Here is a 17,888-nt window from a genome sequence, read left to right as displayed (position 1 = left end):
TCTACATTTTCTTTGTTTATTTTATGACTGTTAACAACATTCGAGTCTCCTGGCAAACCGAGCTGCTCCAACATATACACAGATCACTGCTTCTGTCTCTGTCATGTGGTTAGGGTCTGACCGCATTTGAATTTGCCCCTCTTCTCTGTCTGTTTGTACTGTACTTAAGAGCCTTTAAATCCTTTTTTCTTAATTTATAATTAATGGAGTCCTTTCGGGGTGGGTGCCAAACTTCTTGGCAGTCGTGCATCGTCCATGTGCAGAAGAAAGTAGCTGCCGTTTCAGTCCAGTAAAATAACACACCCTTTATGCCTCCATCGATCGCCAGAGAAACACATCGTTCATCATCCTACGGGATCTGCCACATTTTGGGACTTTTGCTTTTGTTAATTCATTTAAATAAATGTCTCGAAACCTTAATGATTGATGTCAGAGACAGAATTTCACCCTATTTAAATACTAAGAAGAAAATAATAGCATGTACAATTTTTACACTTAAAATACAAAAAACACAAAGCACAAAAACACAAGAAAATAAATACCATGAAAGATAAATAAGGCAATACATTTCAGTACAGATGAAAAAGTGCCATCAACACTGAAGTCTTTTTAAACAAAGAACATTTTAAGATGCTCCCTAACTTTGGAAGATTTGTCTTTTATTCAACAGAGGATAATTTGGGGACACTCCCTTGCCTTAAAAAATGGTCAAATATGCTTAACACAGTCCTCAAATAATCGATTGGTTTCTAATATTAAAGTAAACACTTCTTCTTGACCACACCTATACCAGATCATTCTTAATTTGCTTGGTAACAATCCTTCATATGATTCAGATACAAGCTTTGTTCCAAAACCCGGTGAGCTGCCTCATTGCCTACATTGGCAGCATTCTACTTGTCACTGAACTCATTAAAGGGGTGTAAAGTCTCATGCTCACCATGGCTGCATTTATTTGATCAAGAATATGGTAAAGTAAAATAACTGTTTTCTATTTTAATATATTTTATAAATGTAATTTAGTAATGTGATGGCAAAGCTGGATTTTCAGCAGCCATTACTCCAATCTTCAGCATCACATGATCCTTCAGAAATCATTCTAATATGCTAATTTGGTGCTCAAGGAACATTTATTATTAGTATTAATTATGAAAACAGCTGTGCTGATTACTTTTGTGGAAACAGTGCTACAATTTTTTGAGCAACGGCATTTGTTTAAAATATACATCTTTTGTAACAATGTCTTTACTGTCACTTTTGATCAATTTAATGCAAAAATATTGCTGCATCCAAACTGTTGCTATTGCTACACTTCTTTGAATTAATTTAAAAAATATAAGTTTATCAAGATTTTTCTATTGTCATCCCCCATCTTGCATGTATTTTTTTTAAACTTGCATGCAGGCAGCTCATTAGGTTTTGAAACAAAGCAAATGTCTGTTATTATGATGCTGTGTATATGTACTGTGTATATTGCATGTTTTGTTGTATTCTTTTGTTTTGAGCAGCTTTGTAAACACCTGTGATTCGGTCTATGCACTTCTCGGCAGCCTCTGTGCTGAACTTTGCATTTGGCTCCGGTTCTTCCGCCCCCTTCCTTTCTCCTTCTCTCCTGCTCCTCTGTGCCTGTGCCGGTCTGCTCTCTTTCTGTCCTGTTTGTTATGCTTGTGGTTCCCTGATTCCTTGTTGTTGTGATGCCGACTGAGTTCTTTGCAGTGTCGCTCTAGTTTGCCGTGGTTTATCAATGCCATCACATCCTGATACCATGGCTGGGTGGAGACAAGGGTGGGGTGCAGAGCGGGGCTCCACACAATTAAACGAACAGTAACGGCTGTCCAGCGAAATCCATGCTCTTCAAGCTGACAATGATAAATGCCACCATGACTGAGCTCAGCCCGGGGAATGAGGATTCCCCTGTCAATGACAACCAGCTGCTCCCCAGATGTGACCTGGAAGACAGAAGGTTCAAATTTAGAGATAAATTTAGAGATATATCTCAATATTTGATCATGTTTTTAGTTCATGCATGAGTGTGCATGTACCTTGTGTTGCTCCAAACTGTTCTCGCCTACGTCTTTATACCAGGTGACTGTGGCATGGTGAGATTTGGGTAGACACTCCAGGTAGGTGCTATTACCCAAGGCAACAACTTGTGTCTTCTCCTCTGCATCCACCTGAAGACCAGCTGAATAACAATGAATAGAATAAGTAAAATTAAATGAATATATAAATTAAATGAAAGAATTAGGGCTTTCAATTATATTTCAATAATTTAATGATAATGACAACAACAATTATAATAATAATAATTATTATTACTACTACTAGTTTTAATTAATTGTTGGCTTATGTGCATATGTACATGGCATTTCTCACATAATATTATTTCATTATTATTATCATGTATTTTATTTTTTAATTATTTAATTAGTATGAATTACTATGAATTACTATATGCCATACACATTGCATTTCACATTATTTTTTATTAGTAATTACAAATAATTATTTATATATTATAGATACAATTATTATTATTATTGTCATTAGTATTATTATTTTGATTTTTAATTGAATGTATTGTGCACATACATTACACACAGCATTTCACACCACAAGCACTGCATTTTTAAGATCTAATTACGTTACATTAATTGTAAGTGTATTTCTAAAGGCCCAAATGGTGAATGTTTATTCAACCTTTCAGTTTCCACCCAGATTTAATGAGCAATGAATGAAATCATAAAAACATAAATAAAAACAAAATTGACAGTGCTGTTCTAAAGCAGGATGTTTAGCAATAGTAAATGTCTGGTTGCCTGTGTCTCTTACCTCCCTGTCTGACACACTGGTTCAGCGGGTTGCCATCATCGTTAACCTGACGAATGTTTCTTCTGCAGACAGGGAGGAATGTTTCAGATCAGATTTATTTCAGATATCCCAAATACCAATACTTTCCAGTTTCAGTGTACAGGAAACTGCTGATGTAATGGATTCTATCAAACAAGCTGCCCATACAAGTGTGAGATGTCTGTCACCTGCGTGCACTTGGCATGTAAGGGCTGCAAGAGTGGCCGTCCCAGGTGCAGTATGGGTCTCTAGCGAGACAGCATTCAGCGCAGGCTTGGCCGTACAAATCGCAGTGGAACAGACCCAGTTGAACCACACCCTCTGCTGATCCAGCAAACAGCCACTGCTGGAAGCAAAACACACACACAGATACAATGATATGGGCTGTGATGTTAGTTACCGCTTTTTTTCAGCAAGCAGGAAAACTGGGCCAGAAATGCAAAAATCGAAACCACATTCTCAGATACAACTTCAGAATTACAGAGCTCTATCATCCCAGATCTTCAGGTTTCAGTGAGTGTTTCATGGAACAAATGTGTGAAAACTCACAGTTTCATTTAAAATATCTTCCACCCTCTCACGTTGCCATGACGACAAGATGGGAAGGTTTATAAAAGTGTGTCTGGGTATCTTACATGTATATGTTTGTGTACGTGTGCTTCCAGTGATGAACATGGTACCTTTTTCTTGGACAGCGTCATGGCAGTGATTGGTGACTTGTTCTGTTGAGTGACAGGAGATGAGCAGTTAATGCTTCAGGCTCAAAAGGTCATCCATATGAATCTGGAATGTTATATCTGGAGAGATTTTACCTTAAAAACCTGCAGCTGTTCCAGAGTGATCTCCTGATTCTGTCCATTGGCTTTAGGCAGGTGAATCGCTTTCAGAACCAGGCCAGAATCTGAATACACACATACAATACACACAATATTTACAAACTAAATGGACAAGTCTGTCAAAAATTCAGTAAACCTACAGTTTACTGTAGTATTCATCACAAACACACACCTGTACCAATGAACAGCACGTCATATTGTCCATCCACTGCTTCCACTCTGTCCACAAGGAGGCGGGTCAGTTTATAAGGCACGCCCACTCTGATGAGCAAAGGATGACCTCCAAGAGGATGTACCACTTCTTGCATTAAAGGATGTGTGCGGCTAAAGAAGATGACCTCATCAGGATATTCCCTTGTTGATCTGAACCCTCCATACGTGCTGCTGGGACACTGAAGATTGACAGAAAACTCAGTATTATAAGTCCAGAAATTGATTTTCACCTGATTGATTTTAGTTTTTAGTCTTTTCTTTTTATTAATATCAAAGAAAGCGATTATAATTTTAATAGTCCATAAAAATAAAAAATAAAATCGTATGGGAACACTCACTGTTCCAGGTCTAGGATAGGGAACTCTGCCTGTATATTCTGTCCACTTGTACTGTTGACCCTCCCTATGAAGGAAATTTCCTTTAAAAGCTCTAATAATGTCCTGCATGCGGTAAACACACACAGCGGATCCATTCAAGACATTGCTGTTGGGAGAGGAAACAAACACACATAAAAATAGAAACATGAATTATTAATTGATTGAAAGATATACTGTAAGTAGACAGGATCAACTAGCAATCACAATGTATCAAAACAACAGTATTCATCTTATTCAGTTCACATACATGCTTTTGACCAGACATAAATCCAATTAAAACCAAGCTCTGGTGGCACAAATGAAAGTGGCACTTCAGTTCAAGCGTAAAGCCAGTCGGCAATAAGGCAAAGATTCCTTGGTGAGGGTAAAATGTCACCTGATCTGAATCTGGGTCTGCTGTGAAAGTCTCTGAGAGATTTAACACACTCAGTGGAACAGCTCAGCAGAGAGCAATAACATTTTCACTCTTTCCATACAGCTTTTTTTTATATTCATACTTCATTGTGCACTCCACCCTATGCAACCCTCTCCAAAACCTTAGGCAGGCACACACACACATATTTTTACAAAGATAGATGAAGGCATATGCTATTTGAGATCACTGATGTAAAAAAGGTCCAACTTCTAATGTGTTTTAAACATCATGGGTGCATCATTAATGTCATCTTAGGCCAGCTGGAAAGTATGACTCAGTAATACTGCAATTTTATCCACACCCTTAACCACATACACACACAGGGCTGTCATGATGTGCACGTTGATCTTTTCCATACAATTAAAGTGAAGGGTGACCAGGGGCCGTCAAGCTCCAAAAACGACAAAGCAGCATCATAAAAGTACTACTACAGTAGTAACGTGACTTCTGAAGCCATACAATTACTCTCTGAGCAGAACAGACTGAAATGTAAGTTGTTCTGTTATTCACTGAAAATCATAATCATAATTTTCAAATTTAGTGACTCATGATTGGTCACGTGTAAAACATCCATTAAATGGCTGTTTTACACATGTGACCAATCATATATATTTGTAAGACTCACCTGGTAGTGGTGAAGAGCCCATAGATTAGGGGGTTCTTTTTGTCCTTTCCACGCTGAATGAAAATATCCTCTACAGAAAAACAGAAAACAGGTTTAGAATATTAAACATGCTTTGCATGTGCTGTTGGGGGTATGCTAGTTAATTTCTGCATTCCAGCCATGTCAGATATGATCAAACACCTTATCAAATCAAACAAACACACACACACACACACAGACACAAACGTACACATTAATAGTGGTCCTCAACTGGTTTTGCTTCAGGACCCAAATTTTACATTGGACAATAAGTGATGGCCAAAAATAATAACTATTAAAGTAAACAAAAATGTAACATGTAAATGACCATGAACTTCACAGGCCAAAGAATATGCAAGAGTAAGACTGCTTTTAAAAGAAATTAATGTATGTATTTAGCAATGACACATTAAATTTATCAAAAGTGACAGTAAAGAATTTTACATTGTTCGAAAAAATTATATTTCAAATAAACAATCCGCAGTAGCGTGAATGTTTAACACTGTGGTTTCCAACTGGTGGGTTGTGCCCCATATCTTTTATTGTTGTAATCTATTTATAAAAGAATCCTAAAAAAAGTGTTACCGTTTTGACAAAAATATTAAACAGCACAACTGGTTTCAACATCGATAATAAGGAATGTTACTTGAGCACCAAAACAGCATATTAGATTGATTACTGAAAGATCTTGTACTGTAATTTTGTTCAAATAAATGCAGCTTTGGTGAGCATAGGAGAATTGTTTTTAAAAAAACATTCGAATTTCTTAGCGAGTTTGATCAAAAACACAGCTCTTGACAACAATAAAAGATATGGGGCACAACCCACCAGTTGGAAACCACAGTGTTAAACATTCACGCTACCGCGGATATGCTTTTGAAACATGAGATAGATTAACTGAGTCTCGTAAACTGTTAAAAACTGAGAACATAAACTAGATCAGTACTATAAAATGGATGAAACCTTTATTACACACCATTCTAGGCTATAACCGCACACATAAACACAGCCGCTCTGTTTTCCCCTCATATTTTACACACAAACCAAAAGAATCCCTTTAATTAAGCATTCACACTCCCTCTTTCCCTCTCAATCCCATTACTATGCCTCATTTCTGGTCAACCCCTCCTCCCTCTCTTTCAAATTGTTTTCACTACCCCCCTATTCCCTGGCTCTTCTTCTCTTTCACTTTTGCGGGGACACTATAGTTGTGTCAATTTCATCCAACAAAAGCTTTTGTTCTCCTTGAGGGCAGATAGTTTTGTCTGCCCTGCACTTGTTGACACTTCTCTATCCTGCCCCTATCCGTCCTTATCCCTCCTAACCTCCGACTCTCCTGCTCTCTGCTCTCCTCCCTCATCCTCATCCCGAGGTAGCCAGTAGATTATGTGGAAACAGGATGGGGGTGTCACCGGAGACGTGAAAATGCACACACACAGATACTGGAGGCCTTCAAAACATTCAGCAGACCACCAAGACAAATGGCACATGCACTTGTGCACTCATTTTAAGATATATTTATCATCATATGGTTCAAAAATATAAAACATTCAGGGTGAACTCAAGAAAATTAGGTCACTTTGTGACAAAACGTCTGTATGTAACCTTGAGTAATAATTTCCTATTAGGTGTTAATTAGTGTTTTCTATTAATCTATGTTGAAATATATAACATTAAACTGTTAAGAGCCTATATGTATTTAAAAATCAATCGTCCCTCTCTCTATCAAAAGCACATTAGAATGATTTCTGAAGGATCATGTGAGACTAACTATGTTTCCACTCAAAGATTCAAATTTAACTTATGCTCAAAATTGGAATATCACATAAAATATTTGCAAATAAAGGACCGTTTCCATCCAACGAGTCAAAGAAAACAAAATTGTCACTTCCTGATAAATTGGCACTATATATCAATAAGAAAAGTAGGAGAAGCCACTTAATGTAATAATTTCATATATAATGAATTACTTGTGCCTCAGAGCAAGCAGACGAAACACAATTAATGCAGTCATTTTTTTCAGAGGTGAATGCCTGCTGTTCGGGAACACAGTTGTGTAATACAATTATACAAAAATAATTGATGAAGACTTTGCTTAGTCATTTCAGAAAAAACAAAACAACATTTCAGATATTGTGCAATGTGATCGGTCCGCTGGTTAGTCAAGTTATCCCATCGTATCGTGCAAAGTCACATGTAGACACACACACACACACACACACACACATACATATAAGCACAAAGCTTTCAAAAATAATCCAGCTGAATTTCAGCTAATAAACACACCAACTCAGTGAAACAACTGAACATTATTTAAAATCCAAAACATATCATATACTAATTCAGTTCAGCTTCAAAATCACAGCCAAAGACACTGGCAGCATCACCTCCACACACACACACACAAAGACATTATCTAAACTTATTTACACCAGACCGTGACGCATTCTGGAGCACCTTCAATCTTGCATACCAAAACACACGCCAGTCCATTTTTTCTTAAGGACCTAAGCTTCATCTGTTCCATATTTCACAATAACTTACAATTCTGACTCTACTCTTCCAACAACCTAGCATTTCTTAACTTGTATCTAACTCATCGTATCGTCAGTTTATGCATGTTTCTAAGCTTGCTATTCCTGATAAACATTCACTGACTGCAGTGTGGTCTGGCCCATCATAACTATAGCAAGATGAGGGTCCCTGATGCAGGCGGAGATTATGGGAGATGTAGTGGTTTAGAGGCCATGGAGCGCAATGTAAACAAGACAGAGAAGAGAATTCTTATAGATTACCACCATAGGGCAGCTAAGATGAGATGCATATTCACATTACAGCATGCTTACATTATATAATCATCAGAACATTTTTACAGCCGCAAGTAAGCATTAAAGAGTTAACCAATCAGAACAAATCAGATTCAGATGTTCTAAATACTTTGGTAGGCCAAGAAATAAACACATTTCACAAGTCCCTAACACTTAACTGGACATGCACACAGTTAAACAAATTACATAAAGTCAGCTGTTTAAAGATTGCCATAGCGCAGGACAATGAATAGTTCCTTTCAGAGCCACTTGCAGATTTGATAAAGTAGCAACCAGATATGGAACCCATTCTTGATTTCTGATTATTGCTTGTTTTATATCATATTTGGGTGGAATAGTTTAGGGGACGTGCTATCTTCAGTGTAGTCATCATGATAACTGAGATGAACATTTCAGCATGTACTGTATGTGCTGTAACATGTATATCTTATAGATATATGAGTATGAGACTACAGTAAAACTTCAGTCAGAATGAGGATTCAAGAATTGTTTATTCTATACAAGGTCTTTGTTTACACAGACTGATTGATAAGAAACCGGTTTCTGTCTGAGTCTGTGTGTGGTGTGTGTGTGTGTGTGAGTCTACTGATAAACTTTGTTCCATAAATCAGGAAAGTTTGGGCATAAGACACACAAACAGTATCAACAGTACAAATTATATTCTAAAAAATGTACAAGGTTATCTCAAAGCCTTATTTAATTTGAGAGATTTGCGTAAATTTTGATTAGGTAATCAAGTGGGAGTGAAATGTTTTTTGTGTGTGTGTGTGCGTGTGTGTGTGTGTGTGTGTGTGTGTGTGTGTGTGTGTGCGTGTGTGTGTGTGTGTGGCATTTATTTGAAGTTGTCTATTACTCACGGAGTTTGTCAAAGTGTGTCTGTATGCCGTCGGGTCCTGGTACAGAGCAAACAATACGAGCTTTCTGAAAGGTGCTCCATTTATGAACCAAACTACGCTGACCACCGATATCATTCTGAAAAAGAGAGAAAGAGATATAAACACACTGATGAAGTACCATACCATACCACACTACAGTAATACCATGTTTATTTGCACATGTACCCTGTTACTACCATATTTTTTGGACATGTACCACAGTAATATCATGTTTTTGAGATGTACCATGCTTTTATGGACTTGTCCCTGCTAATCCAGAGTTTTTTGGACATGTGCCCTGCTAATACCATATTTTTGGATATATACTATGCTAATACCATGATTTCTGGACATGTATTAGGTTAATACTGTTTTTTTGGGGGGGGAATGTTATTTGATGTAGATGTAAATACCCTATTAAATGAATATGGTAATCATCATATTTAATGACATACACAAAAGTACCAAGGTATTACCATCTGATACCATCCCTTTACCATGGTACCACTACAGTACTTTTTGAAAGTTTATTAATCAGTTTTTGTTATATGACACAAAATCCACATTGATTGTCACTGCTTTGGATCTTCTGTTTGGAACACTTTTATTTCACTAAAAATTAAGTGTATTTTAATTACTTCAAGAAAACACTATTTTGTTTTATTTCTGTTTAGATTTGTATGTAATACTTTTATTGTAATAATAATACTAATACATTTTACTAATATTACATTTATTTTTATTTTGTTTGGATCTGTATCGTAACACTTTTGCATTTTAATAAAAACTGTACGTATACAGTATATAATCCTGTTACCATTTCATATGAAAATGACAGAAATCCACCAGAGGAACAGTCAGAGACATATCACACAGCACATCCTATCAGATTCACAGAGGTGGTCATACAGGCGCAGGAGCCACACAAGTGCGGTTAGGCACGTAGGAACACACTATTAGATACCTTGCAGACGCGGGCGACTCTAGAATAGAGGACCTTCCCAGCAGCCCCCTCTGCTTCCTGCGCACGCTCAGTAAAGAACACGTAGACCTTATCATCCTCCTCATTATCACTCTCTGACATCGCTGCGACATGTACAAATTCAGCGCCTGGAGAGACCGAGAGAGACACAAATACAGTTAACAAACACATACATCTGTTTTTGTGTAAACAATATGGTAGCATTTTCTTGTGTTGAACTGATAGAACACGATGCATCTTTAATTGCTGTCAGCAACCTGGTGAGTGTATTTTTGTAAGTGTGAGTGTAAGTGTTAGTGCTAGCTCTGGTGTCTGTGTGGTTGTACATGCACATATATCACCTTGCAGCCATGTAGAGTCGTATTGTTCGGTGCGAATGGCATGTCGCTCCCCCAGACTCCGAATAAAAGCAGTATCATGACTTAGAAAGTCAGACGAGATGCCAGCGTACAGCTCTCCGTCTGAACAAACATGCACGAAGATTTCGATCAGAGTTACACTGGCATGTTCTCACACAAACAGATAAACTACACACAAACTATAAACATGCTGTCTTACCTATGATGGCAGTAGCTGTTCTCTGGTGAGGGTCATAAGGACATTTTCCCTTCCCTGATTCAGTGTCTTCATACTGCAGCCTTTGTTCCTCGGCCTGAAATTCCCATTACATTAATTACAGTTCAAATTGTTATTTTTGCTTATACAAATTAATCCTACTAAAACTTTTTATTTTAATAAAAATATTTAATTACATTTGAATTTTTTGATCTGCATGAAACAAGTATACTTTATTTTAATAAATATATATATATTTTTTCTGTTTGGATATGTTACCCCCTTAAGTTTAATTTAAATAATTAAGAATATTTTAATTATTTATATACATATATTTCATTATGAATTGTTTTTTATTTATTTTTATTAATTTAATAAATAATATTTCATTTTCGTTTATTAGCAATTTATTTATTAGCAATATAATTGCTCACAAAATTGTTTAATCTATCTATTCTATCACCTGAGACATGCATACTATATTATATGGTACAATAGGAAGAGTTTATGTGAAAGAGGTGCATGCTGGGAAATGTAGTCCTTTACCCTGAGGAAGAGGTTGGTTGGGATGAAGGCACAGCGAGGGTTGAACGCTCCAGTCCCACAGGCGTAAAGATGTGTTTGGTTATACAGCTCTAACACACGCAGGAAGTTTGCACAGTCCGTCTGTGACATAAAAAGGAAAGTATCACAGTGAGGATTAAATTGATTTTGTTTGTAATTAAACAGTTCAAGAACAGCTATCTAAATAAGCTGCCTTTCATAAAATCATGTTTTACCTGCAGGCTTTTTCCAGCCATGATACAGTTCTGGATTCGATCTGGACTTGCAGGCCAGTATATCTGAAATACAGCACACACACACACACACACACACACACACACAGATGTGAATCTAATCTGGTGCACAAGTGTGCAGAAAAGTTCCTCTTAGTCATATTAAATGTTGAAGCTTATGCTGATTTCATCATGTAGCATGTGAGGAATTACAGTTGAATGCCACCCTGGCATTGCTCAGATCAAATCATTATGAATACACACTTAGTTATGCAGACAAGCAGGGATGGGCTCACACACACCCTTACCCACACAAACTTTCAGAAATACACTCACAGGGGGCCTTCATGCAATAAAAGTTTATTTGAAAACCAATCATACACAAATTGTGTTTTTCAATTTCAATGCAAATGGAAATGTTTTTTAGCCTGGGACAGGTCTGCTAGTAAAAGCTTTCTTGTTTGATACTACAGCATGTTTCAGTGAACTTAACTATCTCTCTAAAATTCTTGTTATTTACTACTCTCAACTTGCTTTTTTCCATATAATTAAAGTGAATGGTGACCAGGGACTGTCTAGCTCCAAAAATACCATAAACGTACTATAACATCAGTTCATTTGATTTATATATGATATATTCCAATTCTTCTAATGCCATATCATAGTTTTGTGTAAAATACAAGCTGTGTATGGTGGTTCTATTGTGATTTTTGATGTTCTGAGCCTGACAGCCCACACTTTCATTGTATGGAAAAGAGCAGCATTTACATTTTGTTAAACATCTCCTTTTGCGTTAAACAATAAATAGAGAGAACATAATGACAGAATTTTCCTTATTTAAGAATATGAGGAATATATGTGAGCCTGTGTGTTTGGGTGTGTACATACCTTGCGGGGGGTTTGTGTAATATCATCCAGGCTGGTGGACAGCAGATGGTCTTTCATACCAATGTAAAGATGACGACCATCTTCACCTGGCAACAGAGAGTTCAGATCCCCAGCAGGCACAGAGAGAGACATGAGCCTGCCGCTCCGCACCAGCTCTAAGACAGAGAGAAGCAGAGACAGAGAGAAAGTAAACAGATTATTTCATACATTTCTGTTATGAGTAGACCCTCGCGGCTGAATTCTGCAAATATGTGGCATTGCTATTTTCCATCACAAATCCTTTATTTCTGACAGGCCAATAAAGAAAATGCAATTCAGCTTTATTGTTTTTTATGGGAAAGGAAAAAAAACAGAAAATGAGGGTTTCTTTCTGCCATGCAACAGAGGGTGAAATTCTGAAGAATATCCTGGTCAGTTTTTACAATATAATTACAATGAATGAGGCTGTTTTTAGTGTGATCTAAAATTACCATATCATAAAATGGTCTACAACTCATGTGCTATGAAGTTGTATGATAGCTTTATTTAAGCAACTAACCGATTTTTTAATTTGGTATTCAGTGGAAATAATTAAAAACTCAATGGCTCAATGATCCAGTGCCATTAATTAAGAAGCCCGATGGAGGAGAAGAAATTCAGTGAATGATGACTTAAATTTGACCTCTCTTTCTTACACAAAGCTATCATATGACTTGGAACATAGTGCATCATTCAGATGCACTCTTTCACTTTTGCATCAGAGGCAACCAGTATTGTTCAAAACATCTCCTTTGTGCTCCATGGAAGACATAAAGCCAAGCCACAGGTTTGAAACAACATGAGGACAAGTAAATGATGATAGAATGTTTATTTTTCTGGGTAAACTATTTCTTTAAATACATTTAAAGCTGTCCACCAGAGTTACATTGTATTCTGTTCTTTTCCTAAACACAATGAACTCATATAAACTCATATGTGGACCAGACAGTCTCACCTTTGGGCAGAATAACCTGTTCAGAAATATGAAGCTGATGAGACAGACAGAGATAAAATAACACATGAGATAAACAGAATAGACAAAAAGATTGAAAAACATGCCTTGAGAATCATAAGAAATCAATTAATTACAGTGAGAGTGCAGCAGATAATATTGTAATACACCAAAAAAACAGCCGAAAAAGAATGCAAATATTACATTGGTTGTTCTATTGTTCTTTATCAATCGTTTAAAATATTCTCTCACTCACCCACACACACTAAAAAAATCAGCTGTCACGAGGGATATGCACACAATCTGTCACAGCCTGAAACCTCACACACGCATTCCTGGCTCTTTCTTAGTGGCACCATTGCCCCCTTTCTTGGGGGCAGTTGCTGTGGTAACAAGGGTGTGTGTGTGCTAAAATCACTCTGATGGATTACGGGCTGGTATTCCACCTGTCTCGAGTGTGTTTAGCAGGAAGTGAGGGAGATTTCATGACTAGGTGGTCTAGAACCTGGTAGCTCCAGACTGTAATCAGTTTGACTCATGACCTTTTTACCCATAAACTAAATTAGACAAACAGTGAGACATTTTGATGGTCTTACACAATAACTACAACTACAACTGTCATTTTTCTGTCTTACACACACACACACACACACACACACACATACACACACATGAACTCAAAGTGAGTAACAAACCCTTCTGTCCATCACTCTATGACCAGCTGAGGGTATATTTAGCCACATACAGACCTAGTGCTGTATATTTAACCACACACAAGCTGTGAGTGTGTATCTGAACATTAGATTACCTCAGTCATGAGAGAGACTGATGTGGAATTACTCAATTAGTGCAAATATGTAGTGTGTGACAGCTAAGAAAAAATTGCTAACTTATACATAAACATGCACATGAGTGCTAGAGCGCACTAGCAACAACGTATGGGTTAAAAATGGTATAAATCATGTTTTTTCCAATTATTCACAATCTTCATTTTATGGATAGCAATATCGATTAAAACCCCAAGATCGATCTTGTACTTTATGCCTTTTTCAGTGTCTGCGTGATAGTGTACAGCACTTCCTGTCCTGTAGGTGTCAGCGAATGTTTTCTAAAAATAAATAAAATTTACTGTGAATGTGAGATTCCGGTCTGTATTCAGTGTGTTTTAAAAAAAAACTGACAATAAAATTGCAGACTGCATGCAGAAACAGAAAAGACACAACTGGTGCAGTCCAATTTGTGAACAAATGACTCTTTCGACTCAGTTCTTTTCATGAATAATCAAAAGGTACTGTTTGAATCGGTCTGAAACACTTTTTGTTAGCTAAAACTAAAACTGTTAGCCTAAATAAAAATAAAATGTAAATATTAGATGAAAAACATGAAATTTGACATGTTGCCTTTATAACTAAAATACATTTAAAGGTGCTGTTTGTAGGATTGACACCGAGTGGTTGAACTAGGTATTGCAGTCCAAATTCAAAATATTGGAGAGGGTTTTTTTCACCTGGACCCTCCTCCTCAGACTTGATGCACAGGCAGGTTGCCAGATTTACGACACAAACAGGAACGAGCGCACTTGACGATGAGTGAAAAAAAAAAGATGTTTTCCGCCAACTGGCAACCCGGGGTGCCTAAATACAATTGGGTAAACTGGCAGTGGGCGGTTTCACAAACCAAAACAGAGATCGACATTGCGGCCGGAACGCACATTTTCAAAGGAGAATAACTGAATGTAGCATTGTTTTTTAGATAAACAAGTATGTTAACTTAGCATGTTTCTTAAATATCTGCAAATATATTATGGTATTTTTATGCTTTACTAGAGTCAAAATCTTACATACAGCACCTTTAAGTATTAAAATTACTCAAATTAAAACTGAAATATGTTAAAGAAAACAAAAATATAAATAATAAAAACGACAAAAAAATTGCTAAAAAACAAAATGAAAATATAAATATTAAACCTAATTCAAAACATTAATAAATACTATAGTATAGAGTTAATACTAACATAATGCATTTGCTGAAAGAGATTCTCAAAAGAGAAGTAACCAAATTGGACATTAAATTGAATTGAATCAAAATTGAATCAAGAGCTTGTGAATTAATTGGAACTGAAACAAACTGAATTAAAATGGGCATCAAATGTAATGTGTAATGTGTAAAATGTGATTCAAAAGCCTGTTCACAAGCACACACCTCTTCTGCCACAAATGTGGATGGTAGTATGTGAAGGTGTATTTTCTTGTGCACGACGTTTCCCATAGTGCTAGCCTACTGGCAGACAAGTAAAAACAGACTTCACTTCCTGTGCAGATTGAGTTATCAGCTATTACTTCTCAATCCACCAGTTGGCATGTTCATTAGCATGTTATGTGTGTGGTAGAAATGTTAACAGGTGCGACTATAAGTCTGTGACGGAAAAACACAAGGCTCATGCATAAACACACAGACAGCTAAAATAAACTGGTGAACACACACCGCTGTGTTCTGGAATTTCTCAGCTCTCCAGCAGTCAGACCTACTAACCATGACCTATGACCTGGGCTGAATATGAGCATACATCATAATTATAGCACTCAAATGCATACAGACACACACACTTTGCAGAGGTTAGGCTACATAATTGATAGATGCTCGTGTTAGTTATAATCACACCTACTGAAGGCCAGTCAACTACAAAGTGACCAATCAAAACCGACCAGCTGGAAAATGCATTTTATAGATCTGCTGGACATATTACTGGATATCTAATTTCACTTGTATCCAGTGGCACAAAATTCTCAGTATGTGTGTGTGTGTGCTACTCAAGAGCTGTCATTTATCATCTCATCAGGGAAATCAAGCCAAAATGAGCTGGATAATAATCAACCACCAGCCGTTCCCTTACACAAACACACACTTATGCTCTACCCTTTGCGAGTCTGCGTGAATGAAAGGCTAATTGGGTAATTAAGAGATCCAAGTAAACACAACACACACATTCATACAGATGTATGTGGATTAATTAAGATATGTACCCCTAAAACTTTCTAAACACAAACATTTCACACACACACACACACTCTCTATTTTCTCTTAGATTCACTCTCAGTCGTCCCTTATATGCAGAATGGTGTGACGGACCAACGAATGTATCTGTGCAGGGTTTTCTAGGTCATGAAGAAACACACAACCAGTTTCAGTTTACACACATGATATACCCATTTCGAACCACGGCTAATTACAATTGGGTTAAAAAGAGAGAAAGAGTTTGTGCATGGAGCAAAGAAAGACTGAATATTTGTGTGATTCTGGGTCCACAAGGATAGTAAAACCTCATCCACAATGTGGGATGAAAATAGTTTAATAAACATACTGAATGTTGAATGTTTGGGTTGAAAGAATAAATGCAGAAATGTTTAATAGAAAGAGCTCAATAGAAAAGCATTAGAAGTCAATGGAAAGTCAGTTGTTTCAACTGAGTGTTGTCCTATAAACTATAAAGACCAACAGAACATTAATTAAATTAATTATAGTAACATAGTTGACTCAAAATTACTCAAGTCTTCTTATTTAAAATTATATTATTTTATAATAATAATAATAATACAATCTGGAAAATGGCATAATAAGCATACCAATTCATGTCTGAATTAAAATGTTAAATGCAGAAAGGTTTGTGTAAGGGTTAGGAGACTGAAAACACCTATATATCAACAGAAAAGTCAAGGGAAAGTCAGTTGCCTCACCTGAGTGCTGGAAGTGCAGTCGTGGTTGCGATGGTCTCCATGCATCTGTTGGAGGTGCCGCCAGTGAAATTAAGCAGAAGAGAGCCAGCATCCTCCTCATGGCTGTCTGACACACACACACACACACACACACACTATGCGACTCTAGCTTGGAGTAAACACACACACACTCTCTCTCTGCGTACTCTGCTCAGAAATATCACACACACAAATGGTTTCTACCTGATGTCAGCATCACACAGCTCTGCGTAAGTGTGTGTTTGTGTGTGCAGTGCAGTGTTATATAATCCTGCTCAGGTCAGTGCTACAGCACAATCCTCTCTTGGTCTGTCTTCTGTGTTTATAATATTGCCGTCTGAATTTGCCTTCGTTTTGTTCACTCTGTTATTGTCTTGCCCTCTGCATCTGTCTGCATCTTTGAACTCTTTCTGATCCGTCTCTCTGCTTCAGTCGTCTCTTATCATTCACTCCTTTCTTTCAAACACTCCCCTGATGGGAAGGAGGGAACTGTCCCAGTTGTGCCCACCCCTCTCTCGCTCTCTCTTTCTTTCTATCCCTCCCTCCCTCCCTCTCTGTGTATATCTTTTTTTTAAGAATAAGACAGCTGCTGAATGTGTCTCTCTCTTAGGATTCATTTGCTTAATGGCTGTTGAAATCTCATGTTGGCTTTTTTCTCTTTTCATCTCTCACCCTCACTGTCATGTTTATGCGCACACACACACTCAACACACTCCAATTAAATCTAACAGCATCAGAATTAATGGTAGCTGAATCAGGTCACATAAACAATTAACAAAAAGATCAAAAGAATAAGAAAATGATAATGAAAACCCCCATTGCCCCCTGGGAGACGACCCCAACACACACACACACACACACACACACACACACACACACAAACAACTCTGAAGGATCATAGCTCTTTACATTATGAAAATATCACTGA

The 17,888-nt window shown here is 37.1% G+C and overlaps 1 protein-coding gene across 2 annotated transcripts; it reads right to left on the bottom strand.

The window, feature by feature from the left end:
* Window positions 1–1,061: 1,061 nt before the first annotated feature.
* Window positions 1,062–17,448, bottom strand: LOC109068128 (semaphorin-3ab-like). 2 transcript variants are annotated; one of them, XM_019084990.2, is made up of 18 exons: window positions 17,165–17,447; window positions 16,943–17,048; window positions 12,239–12,393; window positions 11,354–11,416; window positions 11,121–11,240; window positions 10,578–10,671; window positions 10,361–10,480; window positions 10,002–10,147; window positions 9,020–9,134; window positions 5,317–5,386; window positions 4,238–4,382; window positions 3,859–4,078; window positions 3,663–3,751; window positions 3,531–3,572; window positions 3,039–3,196; window positions 2,833–2,894; window positions 2,043–2,185; window positions 1,062–1,949 (listed from the first exon to the last, which is right to left on the bottom strand). In XM_019084990.2, the coding sequence occupies exons 2-18, from the start codon at window positions 17,040–17,042 to the stop codon at window positions 1,533–1,535; spliced, it is 2,259 nt and encodes a 752-aa protein (XP_018940535.1). In that variant the 5' UTR covers window positions 17,043–17,048; window positions 17,165–17,447; the 3' UTR covers window positions 1,062–1,532. The 2 variants fall into 2 exon arrangements, with proteins under 2 accessions (XP_018940535.1, XP_018940542.1); XM_019084997.2 differs by having other exon boundaries at window positions 3,039–3,193; window positions 16,943–17,448.
* Window positions 17,449–17,888: the final 440 nt, after the last annotated feature.

This window comes from Cyprinus carpio, chromosome B8, assembly GCF_018340385.1.
Source record: "Cyprinus carpio isolate SPL01 chromosome B8, ASM1834038v1, whole genome shotgun sequence".
Classification (NCBI taxonomy): domain Eukaryota; kingdom Metazoa; phylum Chordata; class Actinopteri; order Cypriniformes; family Cyprinidae; genus Cyprinus; species Cyprinus carpio.
The sequence above is the reverse complement of the archived record's forward strand: the minus strand, read 5'-3'. Positions and strand labels throughout refer to the sequence as shown.